Source organism: Sinohyriopsis cumingii, chromosome 5 (genome assembly GCF_028554795.1).
Source record: "Sinohyriopsis cumingii isolate HCF-2022 chromosome 5, ASM2855479v2, whole genome shotgun sequence".
NCBI classification, from domain to species: Eukaryota; Metazoa; Mollusca; class Bivalvia; order Unionida; family Unionidae; genus Sinohyriopsis; species Sinohyriopsis cumingii.
The window spans coordinates 116,796,641-116,822,251 of record NC_142965.1 but is presented as its reverse complement, the minus strand read 5'-3'; the positions used below and the strand labels follow the sequence as shown (position 1 = coordinate 116,822,251).

The 25,611-nt window shown below is 36.2% G+C and overlaps 1 protein-coding gene across 1 annotated transcript in view; it reads right to left on the bottom strand.

Moving 5' to 3' along the window:
* The window catches only part of LOC149800045 (filamin-A-like), a 134,406-nt gene extending 110,994 nt beyond the window's left edge, over nucleotides 1–23,412 (bottom strand). The window contains exons 1-2 of the mRNA XM_089959578.1: nucleotides 22,695–23,412; nucleotides 693–882 (exon numbers count right to left, since the gene is read on the bottom strand). Coding sequence (XP_089815704.1) covers nucleotides 693–882; nucleotides 22,695–23,013 — 509 coding nt within the window. The 5' untranslated portion in view covers nucleotides 23,014–23,412. The remainder of the gene's footprint in view (nucleotides 1–692; nucleotides 883–22,694) is intronic.
* Between the last annotated feature and the right edge of the window lie 2,199 nt (nucleotides 23,413–25,611).

Genomic DNA, 25,611 nt, shown 5'->3' with positions numbered 1-25,611 from the left:
CACACAAATCGACGCGTTTTTTCTGAAGAGGCGCTAATAAGAAAAAGAAAGACATAATTAATTTATAGGACTGTAACATAGTGAAGAAATAGGTTTCTGTAAATATTCCATTACGATGAAAACCAGAATGTCTCTCAATATTTACCATTGTGTTATACGTAACGAACGAATGAAGAGACTGGTCCCGTACATTAACAGCCTTGACGGCGCGTCGGTATCAAACAAGTAAGAGACAGTAGACTGCATCGTACTCACGCATTGTGTGTAGCATGCTTCATTAGCAAAGCATTTGTGCATTTCGTGCACATATGTGGTATTCTTCGTTAAAACATATCATATCCAGAACCAGTCTGTTAGTGAACTTAGCGTTCTCGTCAACAACTTCGATAGATGAAGCATTCAGTGATGGATATGCAAAAATATAAGAATAATGAACGCACAAAAATACAGGGTAAAACTGGCCATATTTTAATCACCGAACAAGCTTTACAAATACTTGTATTAAATTAGTATAGCAAATGTGCAAGGAAAGAGAATCTTCAGCTCTAAAATGTAAGACATGACGACCACATTTAACGAAACCTCCTTAAAAATGGGGTAAAAACATCATGCATAAAATGGTAAATAAGGAATAAGATAAAAACAAAAACATTTCATATATTAGACAATCCGTGGAAAGAAACGTAACTCACTGTAAAACGATGCCAGAGTTCCAGTCGGTTGTAAGGTTGGTGATTTTACATTCTGGAAGTACTGCTTGCATCCAGGCCAGTAACCAGCCGCGGTGCTGTATATTAGACAATCCGATCTGGTAGCGTAATACCAACTGCCATATCAGGGCCATTATCAACTTCGTGTTGCCCTCTGTGATGTGAGAGCTGTCTGAAATGGAAAGAAAGGTAAAACAAATTAACAAAATAGACAAGGCTCATGTTGGAGCTATCTTTGATTAAGAAGGAAGATTCTTGATTCAGTCATCCATGCAAAAGAAGTAGTTATTGTTTAAACGTTGCTTGTTTGTTAAAATACATAACTGTATTGACCATCATACATATCAAGCATGTACTGATATTTACATCAAGTGAAAGTTCTCTCATAGCAAGACATAATATAAGCAATTTCGTTAATGCATACCTTAATTACATCGACCTTATTAGTGTATACCTAAATTACAACGACCTCATTAATGCATACCTAAATTACATCGAGCTCATTAATGTATACCTAAATTACAACGACCTCATTAATGCATACCTAATTTAAAACGACCTCATTAATGCATATCAAAATTACAACGACTTCATTAATGCATACCAAAATTACAACGACCTCATTAATGTATACCTAAATTACAACGACTTCATTAATGCATACCAAAATTACAACGACCTCATTAATGTATACCTAAATTACAACTTCATTAATGCATACCAAAATTACAACGACCTCATTAATGTATACCTAAATTACAACGACTTCATTAATGCATACCAAAATTACAACGACCTCATTAATGTATACCTAAATTACAACTTCATTAATACATACCAAAATTACAACGACCTCATTAATGCATATCAAAATTACAACGACCTCATTAATGCATACCTAAATTGCAGCAACCATGACGCTGACATAACGTAGATCTTGCTTTCTGACAATATTATCTTTTTCGCACAGTACTGATTCCCTTATATTAAAAGAAGAGTCAAACATTACAAAAATAAGTTGCATTTTTAAGGAGCAAGCAACACGTTATAAAACTAAGATGTATGTGTAAGGAGAAACAAACTATTATGAAATTAATTTATATATCCATGGAACAACCCAAACATTATCGAACATATTTGTATGTACATAGAGCAAACAAAAAGTTTCAAATTAATTTGCATTTTTCAGCAGCAACCAACACATTACCAAACTATGTTACCAATACGTTGTTAAAACTAAGGTGTACGTTCAAGCAATTAACAATTTATCATCAAACCAGGCTGCATGCTCAAGGCACATCGAACCAGTTATCTAATTATCATCTATGTTCATGGAGCAACAAATCCATTATCAAACTGGATCAGTCAACCCATTATCAAACTGATACGTATATCTAATGAATAGCTAACGCATTATCTATCTGATGTGTATCTACAGTAAACAACGACTATGTTATCACACTAAGTTGTATAATCATGATTAAATGACTCACTGTCCACCCAGTATGTTATTCAACATAATGTACACAAGAACCAATTTGGCTAAACATTTATGCAATCTTGGAATTTAAAATTCAGCGCTGTGTAAACAGCACGACTTACTTTCGTGTAGCTTACATTGCATGCCACCATCAGGTACGTGTAGTTAATAAAGAATTATTTGTAATTATGTTGACGTTGATGTACATGACATAGTACACTCGTTTAGACTGATATTGTCTACAATAAAAGTGTTGTCGGTCATGAAGGATAAGTACCCATAAGTGTCATAACTTTGTGTATGTAATTTATAATACGAACATAAACTGATAATGAAATTAGATTTAGGACAGGTTGTCATTTCTCTAATTCTGGTGGTAAAAGAACTGCAGAGTTAAAAGTCTTGAAGGCGTGTTTGCTTGTTTGCAAATTTCAAGTGGATGGATGACTGGCGGAATACATCGGACCGTCCGTCCGTATATCTATTTATCGTTTTGCTTGCCTGTCTGCCTGTCCGTCACTCTGTCCGTCCGTCCATCCATCCATCTGCCCATGCGTCCGTCCGTCCATCCATCCATCCATCTATCTATAGTTATAACAACATGTCTGTAATAATGTTTTTCCTCTTTGGCTTTCTTACTGATCAATCCGCATGAATGTGTAGATAGACATACAATAATCTGTCACATAAATCAATACAACTTATCCAATGAATTAAAAAACGGAAGCAAATTATTCTGTATCCTTGTACAATTCAAAGAGTTTATTAAAACATGGTTAAATTATACGATTAGTACCTGACAGTGTTAAAAGAATGTGTTGAAAAAGGTCGTATCTTTCCTTGCTCATGTATACTAAATGCACTCTATTCGATTAGTTTTTAATCAGAAAAAGTGGCCGCTGACTGAAAACGTGAGTCGTCGTTAATGAGAACAATAATAAAAATAAAGACAATTATATAGTGTGTCATTTATGTTTAACATTTTAAAATTATCTTTAGAGAGAGCTATTTTAAAGGGTGGTTGCGCGCATAATGGCCTGTCAGGTAGGTTAAACACTATGATGAGCTCGCAGATGAAGTCGCCCTTGAGTTGACAAAAATGTAGATAGATCAGACAGAAAGCAGTTTTAAAATAATTAAAATATGTATTATAATTAGGTAAACAAAACAGTTGATATAACGACAACTCTGGCATCCGTGTGCTTGTATGTATCTGTAAATCCTTTTGTCCATCCATCCCTAATTAACCGTCAATGTTACAGTTTTTTTTTCTCTAGAGGAATCGTTTTTCTTCTTTAGTCTTTTGTTCTTGTTTTTGATTTTTTGTTGTTGACTCTTTCGCTGGACAAATATATGTTTCGTATCCCTTTGTATTGGCTCGTAATAGTTTTCAAATTAGGCGTCAAACCCAGTTTCTTTATCGAAAATTATCACAAGACAATGTGGTTAGCTTCAATGAGTTTTCTCAGGCGAAGTTAATATGAGTGAATAAAATGTATCAGTTAAGTGTGTACCACATGAGTCGATGTGGTAAATACAATATCACACACACACACACACACACACGCACGCACGCACGCACACACACACACATACATACACACATACATACATACATACATACATACATACATACATACATACATACATACATACATACATACATACATACATACATACATACATACATACATATATTTCTCTTGGTGTAGGTGTGGTACACAGCTACATAAAGGACATCAATGATTCACAAATCGATATATATTTTATTTTAAAACCCTTTTTTCAATTTATGAAAAAGGTAATTAGACACACACAAACACACCTGATATATATATATATATATATATATATATATATATATATATATATATATATATATATATATATATATATATATATATATATATATATATATATATATATATATATATATATATATATCCATTTATATGGCGCTAAATGGCCTCGCAGTGCTAGTGCGTCTTATGACTACAATCAATCAATCGATCAATCAATCATTCAATCAATCAATCAATCAATCAATCATGGATTGCTTCTCTCCCCCCCCCCAGTAATTACATTATATGTGTATTTTTATTGTGTAATTTGATCTTAGTCCAAAATCAAACTAATGGTTTACCTAATCAGTGACATTTATTTTGTAAACAACATAATACATAGCTAATATTTACCTGTGACCGTAGATTAAATATTCATATAATTATTGACTGCAAACACGTCTAATATTGCACTTTTCTCGTTTCTGCATGATAGAAAACGAAACAAAATAAGATAAGATATAAGAATAAGTAATTTGGTAGGTGTAGAAGTTTTATAATCTGGACGATAAAATTAATTTCTATTATTGATTAATAAGATTAAAATTCCATTGGTAACACATACAGGGACTGAGAGGGCTGACAGTTTCAAACATGACCGGTTTTGGAGGTCTGCGACATGATTTCAAACCTGACTAGTATAGGACGTCCATTACATGATTTCACATCTTATCAGTGTGAAAAGGTCTATGCCATGATTTCACAACTGACCGGTCTGGTAGGTCCATGCCATAATTTCACACCTGACTGGTCTGGAGGTGTGTGTGTGTGTGTGATTAGGATTTTTAACGTAGCTTTTAACAATTTTTCAACCATATCGCTACGATGTCTGCAGTGTGGCAGTTTATAGGGATGTCTAGCACTCACTAGGACATCATGCCGCAGACATGTACCATGATGTCCCACCCAGTCACATTATCCTGACACTAGGCCGACCAGTCCTAACACTAACTCTTAACGCTGAGCGCCAATCGAGGTAGCTGTTAGTACCATTTTTGTAAGTCTTTGGTTCAAACCCACGACCTCCCGCTTCCAAGGCGGACGCTCTAACCACTAGGACACCGGAGTAGTCTGTGAGGCCGATGATATGATTTCACATTATTCGGAGATCCTTGACATGTTTTTAGAGCTGCATTTGCACTAAATGTCACAGACGATGAACTAGGCTGATGACGTATTGAACTCAGTTTTGCACTAATAAAAAAATTTTACTTGGCGGAATCTATGCATATTGTATAGTAACATCCTGAATATTCCTCGGATAGTATTTTATGTATTTGAAATAACAAAAGGAGAAAAGAAACACAAAAAACTAAGAAACAAAGAAAGAAAACAAACATTACGAGGAATCTGCTGATATTGTATAATAATCGTATGTTAAAAGTACTACATAATTATATTGTTTGTTCTGCTTAACGAATAACCTTGTTATATAAATCTTTTGGTTAATGTTCCTAGCATGTACTCAAGTAAGAAAGCTGTACAATTCAAATTCAGTCTTTTCGCTATGGCTGTTTTGTTGTTTTGCATATTTTTGCGTTAAAGAACCCGTACACTTTGTGACCCGGTTTTTGATTGGTCAAATATTCATGTCATGGTTGGCAAACACTGCTTAGTACATTACACAATGTTACCTTAGCATGTATATTTAAAACCAATGTCTGTAAGAAAGTACAATGTATTTGACAGATCAATTTCTCTAGTCATAGGCAATTAATATAGTCTTGTAGTGTTGGGGGTCACTAGAGATAACTCACTTGATAATGTACATCTGAAGCATCACGTGTCATCGAAACAGGCAGGTCAATGACAAATGGCATACCACAATTTTTTTTCCTAACTACAATGATTTCAATCATAAGAAACGCTTTGCGCATTGATAGATCAGTAACGTATATATTTATTTAATTCAAATTAATTTCAATTGATGTATATATTTACTTGTTTTTGCCTTGCTTTTGCGCCGAATGGGTCTGTGGTAAGGTAACCATGTTACAACGTTCATGTATGAGAAATAAAAGTAGTTATTGTATTAGTGTTGCTAGACTTGACCCTGCATCAGTATGGTGTAGTAACCTGGCCCATAGAACTACTAACCTGGCCCATAGAACTACTAACCTGGCCCATGCAACTAGAAGCTAATACTTAAGACACCTGTCTAACATTCCGAAGATTGGGGCAGGTGTATGGCTTTATACACATTTCAAATAGTTTATGGCTTAGGTCCAGCTGATATGAGAGACTTGATAAATAGAAAACTCTCTAAATACACTTTAAAATACCGAGACCCCCCCCCCCAGGCTTGCTATATGAAAATCCCTACAGAAAGTATGGCAAAAACGAGCTATGGAACTTTCTACAGGAGGAAGCCAGACAAAGTAGCAATTATAACGAATTCACAAGATTAATTACTATTTGGAAAGGGGAATGCTGTAAATTCAGTGTTTGTTGGGACCTGATGTCGGTATGGCTAATGCTGGCATGAAATTTCCTTCATTTTGTTCTGGCTTGCTTACTTAGTGGTGCCAATTAATTTTAGAACCATTCACTGGTCTTATTATACAGCTTTGGATTTTGCCAGCCTGCTTTTCTTAAATAACCCCATTTCTAATTATCAACTTTCTATTTTGTGTTTTAATTTAACTTAGAAAATTACTATAATTAGAATTTGATGCGTATGAATTTTATTATATTTAATACTTTGTAGTTTAGTCTAAAATGATATCTGTATCTTGGTTTCTAGTGTTGTATATTTATACATGTGCTTCACAGTCCATCCATTAACCCACCCATCCATCCGCATGCACGTACACACAGAGAGACAAACAGACACATACATCCATACATCCATACACACACACATACATACATACATACATACACACACAGACATGCATGCATGCATACATACATACGTACATACATGCATACATACATACATACATACATACATACATACATACATACATACATACATTGATACATACATTGATACATACATACATACATACATACATACATACATACATACATACATACGAGGAGTTTAGCTTAAATTATTTTTCAAGGAATTCATCTTCATTATGCCTTGTGGGCATTATGCTATGTTTTTCTTAGGCTTGTGGGCATTATGCTATGTTTTTCTTAGGCTTGTGGGCTGTATACAAGCTTCAGGTGTTTTAATCTAGGCGATTTGCCGTGCGACCATGTCTTTCTGTAGCGATTTACCCTTCGGACAAAGTTCTCTTGTAGGGGCGAATTTTTTATCCACCAACTGCTGAAATATAAGGCCACATTCCTGATTTATTTAGAAGCATGTGGAAAAGAAGAAGAAAAAACAACGGAAGATCTTGCCAGTTTTCATGTACCACTAAATATGACATGCTGCCCCATTTCTCTTTACACTTTAGAGGCTTTTATTAGCATTGCTAACCTGTACTTGCGAGGGTGTGGCTTTGGCAGGTACCACTAACGTCTTCGGGAAGCCTGTATATGTCAGTGCCGTTTTAATCCGCCGTATTAGATGACCTGTCGTACGCCTCTTAACCTCCCCGCGGGATTCCTAAGCGGACTTTGTGGTACGGGCGTTGGACTTGGCTAGTTTCATGAGAGTAGAAAAGCTCTGTTTGAACTCGTAAGTGACATCATCCTATACGAGCTGACGGGCGTTTTAATATATCTCGAATCCCTCCTTTGCTGCAGCAGGCCATGTAGTCATATATCATTCCTATGTCGTCATTCGTACTTGATATTTTGGTGCTGACATAAGTTTTGAGAGATTGTTTAAAAGTCTTTAACAGTATTTTCAAGACTTTGATTTGACACGGTCTATGCATTATCAAGACCTGCGCCAGAGTTTCCTTGGTCTGTGCTGCTTAGGTCAACGGTTGCAAAGCTGCAAGGTATAGACGTCATATAGTAAATGACACAACGAAACTAGTGCCTGTCCATGTTAGCAGCACACTATATTTCAGATGTCGCGAATTACCTTTAGTGTCTTTACGCATCACTAAGCCAACATCACGTGATCGGTCATCGTTTTAGTGCCATCTGGAGCTACACATAGATGTGTTCAGTTCATGTGTCATTGAGCATCCCATCGCCTAGTACTAATATTAGTACCCTTACTCGTACCTCGTGGACAGGGTACTAACATGAGCATATACGTGTTAATGGAGCAAGCCTAATAATAACACTTTAAACATATTCCTTGCATATAATCCAATAAATTGAGTAGTCCTCTTATTTAATACCGGAAGTATCGAAAATCGTGGTAGAAATAGTTGTAAAATCTCGTTTATCTTTTTTAGCGGATATTTTCGTTTAGATCGTCCGCCATATTATTTCAAATAATAATTACTTCCGTTCTCAGCCTCGTTTGTTTGTGTGCCATATAAGGATATTTACGCCTTATTTGGAAATGTAAACAAATCGTAGTAAAATTTTGGCGCCGTTTGGGTCAGAAATTCTACGCATTAAAAGTAAATACGGTTTATCGGCAACTTTGACATTCCACCAAGAAGCGATTATTCGCACTTGATTGATAATAATATAGCGTAGAATATCCAAAATATGGCCTGGCAAGCCTTACGTTAAAAAGGGGTCATGGCGAGAGTCTCGCGTTATTTGTCATGGCGGACAGGATAAGGTTAGAGTAACCATGCCAATTTATTTTATCGTGTAAGGGCTTAATAAATTCAAAATAAGCCAAACTTCTTTCACAACATGATTATACTTATGTAGTTGATTTCTACACTGTTTGTTTTTCTGACTTTAGTGATGATTTTTTTTTTGCTCCATTACATGATATGGGATCAGTTCGTAGCCTCAACCACAACAAATCAAGTTGAGGCTACGACATCGTAGTTACCCATCGCCATAGACAATGATGTTGTCTTGATCGTATAATACGTCATCGAGGCTCGATGCACTTTAGACAGAAGTCACTGTTTCCTCAACTGTGATAAGACGTTGGTTGCTCTTTTTCACCAATGGCCTGTAACGTAAGTTTGACCTTCTCGAAAACGGCGGCATAGTCGATTTCCTGCAGAATCAAGTAGCAATTATTGTCGTCCGTGCAGGATACAACCACAAAGAGTCTCTTCCAGTTCATCCGGCGTTTGAGCGGTTCAGCAGCAGTCGCGTATTTCCACGGACGGAGAGGCAAAGAACATGGCCTGGACGAGGTCAGGCCGCAGGGCCCAAATAGTGTAGCTCTTTTTTTTTGTTGATCTTTTGTGTGTGAAAGTCACTAATGTATATACTATTATAAAAGAGTTACTCCGTCTTTTAAAGTGCTCTCATATTGTCTGCAGGGGAGAAAAAGTCCACCATCTATCCGTGCCCATACCGATGCCTGTCGGTACAATAGGACACGCGAACACAAGCAAAGCAGCGATGTCGCTGCCACCTTTGAAGCCTAAATAACATACAGAATACAAATTCGGCGAACGCCTTGGTCACTGAAATGTAAACGTCAACATGAAGGTCAAGATGGTGGTGAGCAAACGTCATTAGTGTGCAAACGGTTGGTCGAAAGTATCCCAAAGGACTACGCTAAACAAAGACATATATACTCCAATTGTCAGAACAACAGCTCGTACTACATGAGTGTTGACAAACTGAAAAATGTTTGCAAGCGGAAATGTCGAACGAACCAACGACGGGCATCGCTGCACAAACGTGGTGGAAAGATGCGCGACACGTCAAATCTTCTAGGGCCATTTTTCGCTCAATTTGGTCCATGCTTTCATTTTGTTGCCTCATCGCGCTGGCTAATTGTGCCTGCGCCGTGCCAAGTGCATGTCATTCCAACTGTCGTCTAGTAGGTGTTGGAACAGCTAACCGTTTCCGATAACACGCCTTTCTAAGTGAAATTGTCGACTCCGACGCTGTTCTCAATCGGATGGATGTGCACCGACCACTAAGGAGTAACCATAATTGCATGGGACTCTGAGCTAAGAAGGCATCGTTGAGCCAAGTTAATAGTCTCCTGTAATCCTTCGTTGTCCAGTTTTTTAAAATTTAAGAAAGAAATATATACATTAAATGTGACTTATCTCTTCGCACACGACTGTTATTGTACTGGCGGAACACTCACTTTTCTCTGTCTCTGGATGAGTATTTGACAAAACCCATGAAGACATGATTTTGTTACACTGAACATTCATGCCATGTATCAAACACTGACGAATATCAGGGCATTAATTTTCGTGATAAGTATATTTATCATGTCACACGTCTTTTTCAAAATAACTGTTCAAATTTAAAGGTCCATAATAAAAACTTGTTTAAATTTTAGTAAAAAAATACTCAGGTTTTTTAATGGTTATAAAGGGGGTGGGTGTGGGGTGATTGTCGATAATGAAACAAGTGACACTGCAATGCAAGCCCATGGCGCATACTATTTTTTTAAAGTCCCTCATAGAGATTAGGAAAAATATTCCGAGAACGTGGCGACACGTGCTACCAACCAATGGCCCCATGCCGTACTCGCGGAAATTGTAAAGGTCGTCTAGGGATAACGACTGTTTAATATTTTAACAGCCGAGTTTTTTTTATTTGTCTCCTAATTCGTATCCGGAGGAACATATTAAATTACGACCTTACAAACTGCTAGATATTTAAAGAATTGGTTCAAGAAAAGCGGACGAATACATTATGTCTTGTTGTTTGATGATACAGTTTATCCAATAACAAACAAAAACTGTTGCTCTTTACATATTAAAGATACCATTTAATACAACCGAGCTACAAGGGTGATCATCGAGTACGTCACCGTCTCGAATGAGTTATGATTGGATAACAAAATGACGTTGAAGACAAAGTCATAAGTAAAAGTAGGAATCGTTTGATCTGTGACTTGTTTCAGTATCAATAATAAACCCACCCCTTTTTAACTATTATACAAACTGAGAATTGTTTGACTAAAATGTAAACAAAGTTTTAAATATGTAAAATTAACAAAAATTAAAGAATCAGACTCCCCTCTAACGTACCCATCTGACACAATTGACTAACGCCATGAAAACACATTACAACACAACTTCCCTCTAACGTACCCATCTGTCACAATTGACTAACGCCATGAAAACACATTACAACACAACTCCAACATTTTTTAAAGAGAATTTAGAAAAAAATACATTTTTTGCTCTGTCTTTTTCTCTGGTCATAAAAAAATTTGGAACTTAAAATGAAATGTTGTACATACAATTAAAAAGGGAGCCCGGATTGCTGTTTTTAGCAGTTTGGATAACTTAACAGCATGGAACGTTGGGAACAGGTTAATTGACAGACTGACTGTTTTATTAATGGGCAAAGTTGTTGACTGATTTGTGAGGAATGAATAAAAAAAAAACATGTATCACTGTATTGTCTCTTAAAATTTGTACCTTTTATCACAATATCATTTGAGTTTTCAATAAAATGCTCTAATACATGTAAACATCGATTACAACAAGATGAAATATTAAGCTTAAAAATTTCCAAACGCTGTAAACTGTGTGAACTGAGAGATAAAGGTAACACGTGCAAAATCCTTCAAACATCTTAGGGTTTTTTGTTTTTTTTTTAAAGAAAGGGCACTTACTGCAAACTATGTGGCTGCTGTGTCTGTTGGCTAGCTTGATAGAAAGAAATATAAACAGTAACAAATTTTGATGAATACTATGTTGGCTTCTTGATAGTGGCTAAGAAAAATTGCCACGTGCAAAGTGCACATATAATTACCTAGAAGTAAAACATATGTATTTAAGCTTTTGTGATAGTTTCTATCAACAGAACTGGTGATGAGTTTCACGAATTTTCTGCAATTAGAACTAAGTATATTGACAAATGTTGAGAAATAATTTTTATGACAGCCATCCTAATAACGGCTGCCGTAATTAACCGGGCAACATGAACAAGTTGGCGGGCAAACATATCTTTCTAATATCCCTGACTGACCTACACTAATGTTCCGATCGTATGCAGTGGACATTTGAAGTCCTCTGGTAAGTATCGATAAAAAGATCATGCCGATTGTTCTATTTTTTCCCCCAGCCAACCACGAAAAAGTTTACACTGGAAGAATGCGTATGACATACTGTCATTTTTTTCGCCTAAGCTTCACCACGTGCATAGTTAATTCCGTACGGAAGGATACTGGTATAATCTCTCTCTCTCTCTCTCTCTCTCTCTCTCTCTCTCTCTCTCTCTCTCACACACACACACACACACACACACACACATGGTTGGTCATCCATAGTGATAAACCTTTTCCTACTATTTCTAACGATATTTTGGACAACAGGACGCAAACCATTCTGTTTTCTTCTTGATTTAACGTCTCTACCAAACAGTCACTCTTTAGAATGTGACAATACTTTACTTGATTCGGTGATATGATACATGAAATAATACTTAGTCATTTGCCTTGAACTGTAGCTAATTTTACATTTTCCTTGCCTTCTTTCTTACTGGTAACAAACGTCAACTCGATTTTAGTTTTTAACTGTAACAAGTCACTCCCATATACTTAACACAGAATATATGTAATTTGTTTTATGACCAGTCCGTGTATCAGTCTGAGTTCGATCCTCGAGATCACCATCGAATTAACCTTCCTAGTTAAAAATTATGATATATTTAAAATCTACTATTTATCAGAATCAGACTATGGTTGCTTTAACTGGTACCTTTCTTGCGGACTTTATGAATATTTCACTAGCTTTAAAAGGCCATGTTTATCAGGTACGTTATAAGTCCTTTATTCACATTCATGTACAAGACAAGCTAATTTGATTTTCAAATGGATCGGTTCACATTCTAGCCCCAAGCTCTGAGTGTTCTATTAATCGTGTAAATATTATCAGGTATTGTATATGTACTGACATATTATGCATATCAATATGTAATGCCATGATTTAAAAAGGCAGATCCAGGCCTTGCTGTGAATATCCCAGCAACGTTAATCTTTAAAGGTGCACTGAGTGCGGAAATGCAGCCTTGCCTAATGTATCAAATACTCAAAACATTTTTGTATGATATGCGTAAACTTATTTCATTAATTAGATTATGGAGTTGACACAAATTAAGCTTTACAAACTATGGCCCCTCCGGGCAGTCGACATACCACAATTGAAAAGCGACCTTAGCTGTTTACTACTTACTGCGTTAGTGTTCATACGTGGAAAATAAGTTTCCCCACGTTTCAGTCTAAAACAAGGTCTACCTCGGGGAACAACAAAGAACACAAACAAGCAAACAAACGCAGAAACAAACAAACAAACACACACCACTGACACGAGTAGAGCAATACATATTTACATTTTGGTACAGAAAAATATATAGTTTAATGAAAATGTCTAATATAAGAAACAAAACAAAATATCAAGAAAGAATTTCATGTCTAGAAAGGGATCTGTTAATTACGAATAAGGCGAACGAGTTTTGTGTTACAACTGTGTCAATGTACACGTGTGTTTGTGTGTATCTACCATTGTGTCAGCGATAAACCTAAGCTGTTTAAGTCCACTATCGTCTTTGAAATGATCGAGATGAATTAGCTGTAGTCTCTTTCGTCTAGACTAATTAACGTGGATACTAATCTGGAAAACGAGACCGTATAACAATAACAAATAATTAACCTAGGCTTCTTCGATATTCGGCATGTTTATACGTGAAATGTCATTTCCATTACCCATGAAAGCAGACAAGAAACATTTTGTATTGACCTATATTTTTTTAATGTGTTTACTGAACTGATTATTTTTATTTTGTTTAATTCTTTCTTCTATATCATTAAGTGATTGTAAAGTTTGAAATATAACCTATAACTGCTGGAAGTACTGATGCCGATCTCACAGTAGAATAAATCCAATCATGAAAATTGCATCTATTGGTGACATATCTCATATATCAATAAGCAAGCCACGTGAAGGGCGTACTATTGGTTTTACTAAAAAAAGCATAGCATGTGAACGGCCTAGAGTCGGCCTTATTATCCTCTACGTATATCAATAAGCATTCCACATGAACGGCTTACTTTAGGCTTTAATATGCTCCTCGTATGTCAATAAGCGTGCCTCGTGAAGGGCTTTTCATTGGCTTTACTATTCTCGTCGTATATTAATAAGCATATTACGTGAAAACTTAACGTTGATTTTACTATGCTCATCGTATATCAATTAGCATGCCACGTGAAGGGCTTATCGTTGGCTTTACTATGCTCATCGTATATCAGTTAGCATGCCACGTGAAGGGCTTACCGTTGGCTTTACTATGCTCATCGTATATCAATAAGCATGCAACGTGAACGGCTTAATGTCGACTTACTAAGATCGTCGTATTCAGTAAGCATGCAACGTGAACGGCTTAACGTCGACTTACTATGATCGTCGTATTCAGTAAGCATGCAACGTGAACGGCTTAACGTCGACTTACTATAATCCTCGTATTCAATAAGCATGCAGCGTGCACGGCTTAACGTCGACTTACTATTATCGTCGTATTCAGTAAGCATGCAACGTGAACAACTTAACGTCGACTTACTATGATCCTCGTATTCAATAAGCATGCAACGTGAACGGCTTAACGTCGATTTACTATGATGATCGTATTCAGTAAGCATGCAACGTGAACGGCTTAACGTCGACTTAATATGATCCTCTTATTCAGTAAGCATGCAACGTGAACGGCTTAACGTCGACTTACTGTGATCCTCGTATTTAGTAAGCATGCAACGCGAACGGCTTAACATCGACTTACTATGATCCTCGCATGTCAATAAGCATGCAACGTGAACGGCTTAACGTCGACTAACTATGATCCTCGTATTCAGTAAGCATGAAGGTTTTTTTACTGTCGAGTTTACTAAATAAGCATACCACGTGAAAGGCTTACTGTAGGCTTTACTGTATTCGTCGTATATCAGTAAGCATGCCACGTGAAGGGCTTACCGTTGGCTTTACTATCTCTTCGAACAGCAATAAACATGCACACGAATTACACTGCTGTCAATAATGTGCTTCTTCGTATGTCGACACATACGCATGAAGGGGTTAATTTTGACCTTACTATGCTCCTCGTATATCAATAAGCATGTCATGAGAAGGGCTTACTGATTGCTTTTTAGTATGTTCCTCGTACATCAATAAACATACGCATGAAGTGCTTACTGTCGGCTTTATCTACATACATTCCTGTTAACACTTTTAAATTTAGCGTCATTAGTAACAACTAGCTCTTGTAATGCCAACCTCCAAACTGAGATTTATAGTTCCCTGACGGCACAAGTTAGCTTGTCAAATATGAGACTATCAAAAACCTTGGCCAGGTACAGCATTCCCCAAAACAAATAAATAGTGTAGTAACTGAAATTATATGGAAATCTATTTTCAGAACTTTCGCTAATGCCAAGAAAATAGTTTGTATCGGAAACAAAACTCTGACTGGTATGAGACGTAACTGTCCTAATATTATTAGAAATATGTATAATGACGTTAACCCATGTGAACGGTGCAATGTCTTCTTTTTTTATATTATACATTATTCCAGGTGTGCAACAGCGTAAATATCTTTCACCACTTCTTTTTCATATCTTGTTGAATGATGTATATCTGAAAACGGATGTAAACAAATGTTTAGGAATTAGATTTCCTACTAGAAATGAAAATGCGCGAGATCTTCTAAGTATTGGATCAGTTTGCAGTGATGTGGTATATATATATATATATATATATATATATATATATATATATATATATATATATATATATATATATATATATATATATATATATATATATATTTATATTAAACAACAACACCAACAACATCAGAAAGTAATCTACCCTAAACATATTAACGTTTGCTACAAGAATTTGTAAATGAATTTAGATATCATGGAGTTAAATTAACAAGAAATAAATATTTCAAGATTACTGAGAAGATATTAAAAGCCTTTTTTCTCGTACTTAATATGCTACATTTCTTGAAAGAAACGGGTTACAAAATTGGATTTCTCTGTATAATTGCAACTGAAACATTTTGACCAGATAACTGTACTTATATTAATCGATGGGTACCTACGGTGGGCATTTGAAAATAATACCCGTATTGGAATAATGTACACTGAATTAAACCTAATAAAATCTCCTTTTTATTATACGTTACATGGTGAACTAGGCTGAATGCCATTGTCTTTGCATGTATCTAACAAATTGATTATATAAGAAAAATAAACAATAATATGAACATGAAGTACAGGATTATGTTTCATATTTCCTGCATAAAGATGGAATATTAAACAGCAAATGGATAAAGTGTATTGAAAACAGTTTTAATAGCTGTGGTCTCAACGGTATCTGATCAAGTGATTTGAATTTAATGCACAAATTGGACCGTATCGGATACAGTCTCCGATTCCAGATTCGTATCCACCTCGATTTAGTCGAGATGAAAGACACACAGTTAATTCCTCTCAATCATTCCAAAGAAGATATAGAACTAATACGGTGTGGGCTTTTCACTTGTACAATGGTCGACAAACACAAACACGCGAGTATATTTCCATTATTGTAACTCAAAACTCGTTCGCCTTATTCGTAAATAATGGAGACCTTTCTAGACATGATATCGTTTCTTGTTATTTTGTTCTTTTGCATCAGTTAAGACTATTCTGTCGAGATTTTTCTATACCGAAAGGTAAATATTAATTGATCTACACGTATCAGTGGTGTTTCTTTGTTTGTTTGTTTGTTTGTAAATTTCTTTATGTTCTTTGTTGTTCCCCGAGAAAGACCTTGTTTAAAATTGAAACGCAGGGAAACTATTATTTTTCTCGTATGAGTACTAAAGAGATAAACAGTTATAGTCTATAGTCAATTGACATATCTAAACATTATCCGGAGGGGCCATTGTTTATCAAGCTTGTTTGTGTGATTTTTCCGAAGATAAGGAGATTATAATTTGGCTATGGAGATTAACTTTACCCAGACGAATGGAAGATCCTATCTCCTGAGTAAAGACAAGAAAGATGGCTGGCTGTTTATGACCTAACTAATAAAATAAAGGTTAATGATAAAATCGAATGCTGATCAATGCAGTCATCTTTGGGTGGAAAAAAGTTATAAATTTGTAGGAAATCACCAACCTAAGATTTGTAAACAATTACACGTGTCGGCATCGGAAAATGCAAACAGAGGGTTGAAGAGGTTTTTTGGACATTTTAAAATTTCATAGTATGCCGCCGCCGTTGGTTCAAGTAAGTATATGCAAGTCTCAGTGTGGCGAGGCGTTCGGTCTGCTTCCACCAGAATTTCTTAGGACAACTTTTTCCATATTATTTGAAAATAAATCCAGCACACATACATTATCTAAGTTTTTTTTTCTTCTCCCAACAATTGAGTCTTGGACATTATTGTCAATTCATGTGATAAAATCAGGATATTTGTATATTGATTGTTTCAGGAAATGAGGTTCACTCCATCTAGGACCATTATATCTTACTTTCGCGTCTCTATTATCTAAATTGTTTGGTTTTTACAGTTGTCGTTACGGTAGGCATCAATGTTTTAGAGAAATGTGGTCCTGTATTTACAGTTCTAAAATACATCGAGAACTAAATTACAGCAGCTGAAATGAGCAATCACTGTTTCGATGAATGCATACTTCCGGTATTGAACGACAAGCTCCGCCCACTTTGTTACTGTTGCACGGGCTATCGTGAAAATGGAAGATTCAGGAGCATCAGTAAATATAAATTGGAAAATATTCCGAACAATATTTCTGAAACATTCCTACCTGACGGCAATGATCTTTCAGATAGTGTATTAAAGAAATGCTTGAACTATTATTATACACAATGATATGTTCATGAAATTAGGATTTTCCATGTCGAAAATCAGGTGAAAGTTGCGGCATGTTGCTGCAGACTAACAGAAGAACAAACACTCTCATAAACTTCAAGAAGACGTTTCGCTAAAAGAGGTCAAAATGACGGAATCCTTCTGTTCTTGCAAAGCTGAGTATGTTTATGAAGTAAATCAGAATTTCGAGTATGGCTTCGTTACTATTTTTTATATCTAAAAATAGCTTCGTTATGTATTCGTAAACGTGACATTTTATATCGTACATGTATAATAGTCATCTAAGAATATACAAAGTTAAAAAAAAATATTTTTTTTTCTGTTCTACTTTAATTATGTTTAGGAAAAAAACATGAAAGTTACAGTAAATAAATAACCAATTGACACAAAGTTGCCTGAGTGATTCAAGTGAGTGTTTTATGTTCTTTTACGCCGCGTTAATATGTCTCCTCAAATTGGTCGGAATAAATTATTTCACAAGGGTATTATTGATAAACCAGTAAATTTAAATTATTTCAGATCCATGTGAAACATTCATTTATCATAATCTCTTAAAAAAGAAATGAACATTATTTGTACGTCGAAATAAACAACCACATGCACGTTGACGGAGGATATATTTGCATCCGGCGGTCTAGTGGTTAGGGCATTCGCCTCAGATGTCACGGATTTGAACCCCGGCCGAGACATACCAACGACTTATAAAATGGTACTAGCATCTGCCTCGCTAGGCGCTCAGCATTAAGACGTTAGTGTTAAGACTGGTTGGTCTGGCGTCAGGATAATGTGATTGGTGGGACATGATGCCACATGTTTGCGACATGATGCCTCATTGCTAGACATCACTATAAACTACCAGTCTGCAAACATCGTAGCGATATGACTGATTTTTTTTAAAGCTCCGTTAAAAATCACACACACACACTTGCTTACTAATTAGTGTGACTCGAGGTTTTGTTCTTGTTTTTTATTTTACCCAACCATATTGATGACAGACAATCAGAGAATAGAAAAACCAATTTTCTGTCAAGTTGACACCAATTCGTTCAAGTTTAAACTAATTCAACACTAATGATGTATGATACGGGATTCCAATATTCCAAATTTAAGTTTACAATTACAAGGCTATGAAACACAAAAATAAAGAACACGTATATACATAAGATTTTCGTCGTTGCAAACAATATTATTTTGAGTGAATAGGAGAAACAAATCGAACTAGCATCTGCCTCGCTAGGCGCTCAGCATTGGACGGAATAAATTATTATAAGCATATAAAAAGAATTAAATTGTATTAAAGGTTAAACACGTCCAACAACTAATGCCTTTATTTGAAAACAGTTTCGTTTACTTATATATGAAATATGATTGTAATTATGGTATCACTTCCAATGCAGATATTTTTCCATGTTGGTTTTTGGCTTGGGAAACATTTTTTGTTTGTTTTACAAGCCCTTTGAATTCGTTCATGATAAGGACAATCTTCATTGTATGTGCCCTACGCATTATAGTGAACCATTCTGATTATAAACGTTCAGTGATTTTCTGCGTGACCTTTTAGCATCGTTTTAAATGTGAATATGAAAGAAATCAAGTCTGGTCCTCCGTTTGTGAGGAAATTTGGTGGATAGCAACGCTCAACTACGCAATGAATTCGATGCCTATTTTGGATTGGTCAAACAATTGATGTGCCCAGTTTGATTCGCTGGTCTGAACTCTTTATTCACAGTGAGCTTCGATGAAAATCTGACCTGACCAGCAAAGTGATCGTTTCTCATTACAAATTGTCACCCCTACCAGTTACCTTGAGATTTATTATTTTCGTCGTTTGTACACTACACAAAACGTATCAGCGTCCCTGGCGACGCCGGCGTCGTCAATAAAGTAACATTTGTGCGTCAAACTTACAAGCCATTTACTAAAAAAGCATTTCATTTTGTTGTTACTGTTGTTGTTGCTGGTGATGTTTTAAAATTGTTATCCATGGAATGGCTATTACATGTGAGACTCCTGTAATCCTGTTAGCGGAAAGTGTGGGTGTGATTTAGATTTTTAACGTAGCTTTAACACTTTTTCAGTCATATCGCTACGATGTCTGCATTGTGGCAGTTCATAGTGATGCCTAGCACTGGGGCATCATATCGCAGACATGTAGCATGATGTCCCACCCATTCACATTATCCTGACACCAGGCCGACAAGTCCTAACACTAAACTCTTAATGCTGAGCTGTTATTATCATTTTTATAAGTCTTTGGTATGACTCGGCTGGGGATTGAACCCACGACCTCGCGCATCCGAGGCGGATGCTCTAACCACTAAGCCACCGGAGCGGTCTGTGAGGGGAAACTTATTGTATGTCACAATAACCTTAGTTATAGCATCTTACTGACAGCGATCATCAAGAAAACACGTGGAATGCAATGTCTGTTCATGTCAGACTGAAGTTCTACTACCCAACACGAAAACCAGGTTTTCAGTACAATACTTAGCATTAATTTATTATAGCAATGTATGACAGCTATCTTGTGAGCCAGAATTGTGATGACATTTATGACTAGGAAAAATAGAGGTAGTGTGCAGAGCATTAGGAGCCTCCAGAGCAAAGTTAAAATCTTTCTAAATGATATGGAAACACGAGAGCATGTTCGACTTACACCTACACAATATGGAATCAGTAAAGTATATTCGACTTGCATCGACGCAATATGGAAACACGAGAGTATATTCGACTTGCATCGCCGCAATATGGAAACACGAGGGCATATTCGACTTGCATCGACGCAATATGGACACAAAAGAGTATATTCGACCTGCACCTACACAAATATGGAAACAAGAGTATATTCGACTTGCATCGACGAAATATGGAACCAGAAGAGCACGTTCGACTTCAACCAAAACAATATGGAAGGAAGAGAGCATGTTCGACTTGCAACAAGTCTGCAAATGAATTTAAAACTGAAGAATTTTACAGATGTATAAAAATCTTATGTTGCATAGGGTTTTCACAACACCTAAATATTCTCTAGGCAATTTATTGTTATAATGTACAAAAAGCTAATTCATCTTTACATACTGTTTAATCCTTCAGTCATCCTTTGACAAAGAAAAACTCGCCATTGTTTGAAATCGGTAGATCCTCATATTTGTGCAGACGTATATAGATTAGATAAGAAACCCACAACGAGGGCAAATGTTATAATAATAATTAATCTTCGGAAAAGAACATTATCGGACAGTCTAACTTTGATAGATATCGAAGTTACAGTAACCGCGCAGACATGTTTCCTGAGATACGACCAATGTTCAAGAAAATGTAGACTGTCCTGCCATTCACTGCACTTGGATATTTTGATCAATCATCGCAGCACTGTCGTCTTGCTTTAGTAGCTATTACACTTATGTTTGAAGGTTAGCAGCCCCGCCCATGAATATTACTTTAGTTTGAAAGAACCTGCTTGTGAAATGATCATTTGTGTTTTATGTGCATTGACATTTTACCCTGAAAGTTTCTCTGACTGTATGCAGAGTGGTTTACGTACATGTATCATATCATTTACTTTTTGATGTTTTAACCTCCTTGACTGTTCGTAAATTGAGACTAAAGAGCGGTCTGTCTGTCTGTCTGTCTGCCTGGTTGGAGTCATTTACCGGAATGCAGATGAACAAGCGTATATACTGCACTTTCTCGTGGGATCCCGTGTGGATGAATGGTCTACGGCGATCTCCGATATCTCACCTCTGTCTGCGTGGGTTTGAATCTCAGGATAGGCCGCCAACGTTGGCATGTGAAAAAGGTTGTAATTTAGCTTCCTGTAGGTCGGTGATTCCTCCCGGGATTTTTTTGTGGTGGGTGGGGTAGGGTGGGGTGGTCTTCCTTCACCAGATATATTTGTCGCTATGCATAGCCTATCATGCGCTGATAAATGGCGTTAAACCCAAGACGACAACTTTCTCATATTAAAGTGATGCTTTGAACTCCAAAGAACTAGCAGTGCTTGACGTAAATGTTCTTTGTTAGTTTTACATTGTCGACCACTGTCACTGGTTTCTGTTCTTGATGTATGTGTGCATACATTAACCGTGAATACACAAATAGGCGAGGCAGGGCTGCTATAACTAACAGCGGGAATAAAGAAAGGTGTATTGCTGTGCCGATAAGTTAAAAAATGCTTTTGAACAAAAAGATCAGAATAAATTTATATAAGTTTAATATTATGTAGATCTAGATTAATGATTCCTATGTGACTCTTTCTTTTCTTGAGAATCCAAATTTACGAATCCATTCTTTTTCTTGGTCATAGACCTGCTAGATACATGTAAGTAGTAAGCAAAACAAAACATTTGTGATCAGCTGTATTTAATATGATACATATACAGACCGATAGACCGATGATCGATTGATATAGATTGATAGATAATTAGACGGGTAAACTGATGTATGTATACATATATATATATATATATATATATATATATATATATATATATATATATATATATATATATATATATATATATATATATATATATATATATATATATATATATATATATATAACAGTAAATGCGAAACTAGTTGCACCGGCGTTTGTGTCTTGTCCTTTTTAATTTTTTTATCCAGAATATATATATATATATATATATATATATATATATATATATATATATATATATATATATATATATAGAGAGAGAGAGAGAGAGAGAGAGAGAGAGAGAGAGAGAGAGAGGACAATAACTCTCAGAATAAATTGAAGCACATCTATAAAACTAGATAAAAAGAAGTGAAGGTCTTGATATGTACTTACCGATGTTGATGATGGTGACATTGTCATTAGCAATAGCATCCAAGGCCACAGTTATGTTATGCAGCTTTTCGTATCTGTGGGTGGGGTGCTCCACAACCCCCTGTAACTTCCTCCTCTGGAGGATCTCCACCAGGGCAATAAGGTACAACCCATCCTCAAAATCCGTCCGAATATCCACCGCCCTTAATCCACGAGATTTTAACTGTTCATTCACCCAATTTTTGAAAGTATTCCTCTGAATTTCTACCCATTGGACGTTATTAGCTTGCTGCAGTCTAGTTTGGCTTCCATTTAGAAAAATGTCTGTCATTTTGGACATCGGAAAATGTTTACTCTAACAATGCGGAAAAATTGGTATCCTCACGCCCCTCCCAGACACATTTTTAACACTGAATTCGCTTGGTCTGGACTTCCAATTTACTTCGCCACAGCTGAACACACAAACTATGTGGGCGCATGCAACAAGCGACAGGTAAATCGGCCTGTTACATCTATCGTCAAATCCCTTAAATACCTACCTGTGGTTTTATTGAAATGATTCGCATCGGTTCTTTGAGGTCAACGGTGGCCAAAGAGTGGGTGACAAAGCAACGTGGTTTGTCCAGCAGGCGTTATTATCCAGTCTCTATCGCATTCGAAATCCTAGGATATATTTTAATAAGAGCCGTTAATGGTAAGTGTAGAACCTTAGACACGCAAGGCTGAATCTCGACATACAAAACTGACGGCACTGGCAAGGCCTTGTACACAGGAGACGTGCAGAACATACCAAGCGTATAGGAAATTTAAATTTTCTCGTTGAAAATAAGGCGAGGGGTGTATGAGACACCTAAGTAAATTGATTGCATACCAGGCATCATGCTAGTTTCAAAGGATACTATTAATAGAGCGTCAAGAGAGATACTGTTTGGTATATATGGTATAAAGCGAACTTGTTTTTCCCCCTTAGTTAGCAGTTATTAAAAGTCACATGTAAAACTATTGGGCTATATTGTTTAGTGGTTATGAAGACAAATATCCCAAGGTATGTACTATCTCTTATACAAACACTTTGTTGATACTTTCTATGACAGTAAATGGTTACTTGAAGTCAAATCTATGTTAGATGATATTGGTTTAAGCTACGTATGAAGAAATCAAAGTTTTCTGTCAATTAAAGTTTTAACCAATTAATTGGAACAAAGACTCAAAGATCAATATATACAAGCTTGGAAAGATCAATACATAGAAGCTTGGAAAGATCAATATAGAGAAGCTTACGCATCTAAAATCAATGCATCATCTAAAAGTCTTAATTGCAGGTTATTTAAAGCTAGTTTGAATTTACAAAAGATCAATTTTTCTTAGCACAAATATATATGTCTAAGAACATAAGTATAGAGCAGTAAATCATAGGTTTCCAGTTGACACTGGTAGATGGGCTAATGTTACCTATAACGAAAGATATTGCACACACTGCCAGTCTCAATAAATGGGGGATGAACGTCACTATATTCTGTCTTGTTCTTTTTTTCATGCTGAAAGACAAACATTTATGCCTCATTTTTATATTTACAGGTCTAACGTTCATGAGACCGCTCAGGTGGCCTATTGGTTAGAGCGTCCGCCTCGGAAGCGGGAGGTTGTGGGTTCGAACCTCAGCCGAGTCATGCCAAAGACTTACAGAAATGGTACTAACAACTGCCTCGCTCAGCATTAAGAGGTTAGTGTTAGGACTGGTCGGCCTAGTGTCAGGATAATGTGACTGGGTGGGACATCACGCTACATGTCTGCGGCATGATGCCCCAATGCTAGGCATCACTATGAACTTCCATGTCCGATTCAGCAATGCATGACAGCAAATTTGTCGTTGTTGTCAAGGACGTAAAGGAAAAAAAAAACTTCAGAGAGACGCGAACGGCGTCTGGTCATATTTTCTTATCCAAGATTAATTTCCATGTCTAAAATATAAGGTAGTTTCTGTTTTTATGCTCTGGATAAAAATTACTCGTTTTTGTTGCTGCATCTTCAACTTTTGTGCCAACACACAATCAAGTGTCGATGGACATTATGGGAAATTTGTGGGCACACACAATCAAGCGTCGTATGGCATGATGGGAAATCTGGAATTTTCCCATGTGAAAACATAAGGATATTTTTTCACATGTGAAAAGTTTGAATGAAAATAAAACATGAAAATTATTTCGCTAATAAGTCTCTATATTTCACGCGTAAGTATATGAAAAAATACGCCGTATTCAACGTCACTAAGATCGTTGCTCTATACTTAACAATACCGATATGTGACAATCGTAATATCCAATAGATCTGTACGACGAATCCTCTTCAAAAGTGCTTCTGCATGTTATCTGATCAGTTTGTATTTTTGTTAAAATTTGACTTTTCTTAATATGAGCCTCATTCTTGCGTTGAGGGAAGTGCCTTCTCACACACTGGCGGAAACACATCCCGTAACTACAATAGTTCTCATACTTGCATGCCAATTCAGTATCCCATGTATCCACACATATGAGGTTTATTTAGGATAATTGGCTAATAGCAATTCCTTTTCATTATCTTTTGATGCGTTGTAAGAACAAAGAACTGATAATGTACGAAGATATATACTTTGGTAGATTAATCTTTGCGAAATTACAATTGGTGAAAGAAGAGAGGAAAACAATTCAATGCAAACCAGCAAATAAGTAATTTCATAGTATGCATTTCAAAATGTTTCGGAATTTACTTCGTTATTAACCGTATCGACCACTCTGAACTTTCAATATGGAAAGTTTGATATCCATCGGTTTACAGGTATGCGCGTGATATGACTGGCTATTCGACGAGGTTGACTGGAAGTAAACCATTATGGTCACCTCGTTGCATGGCATCGTGCTGTTTGCCACATGCAGCATAAGCAAGGCCGCAAAGAGGCAAA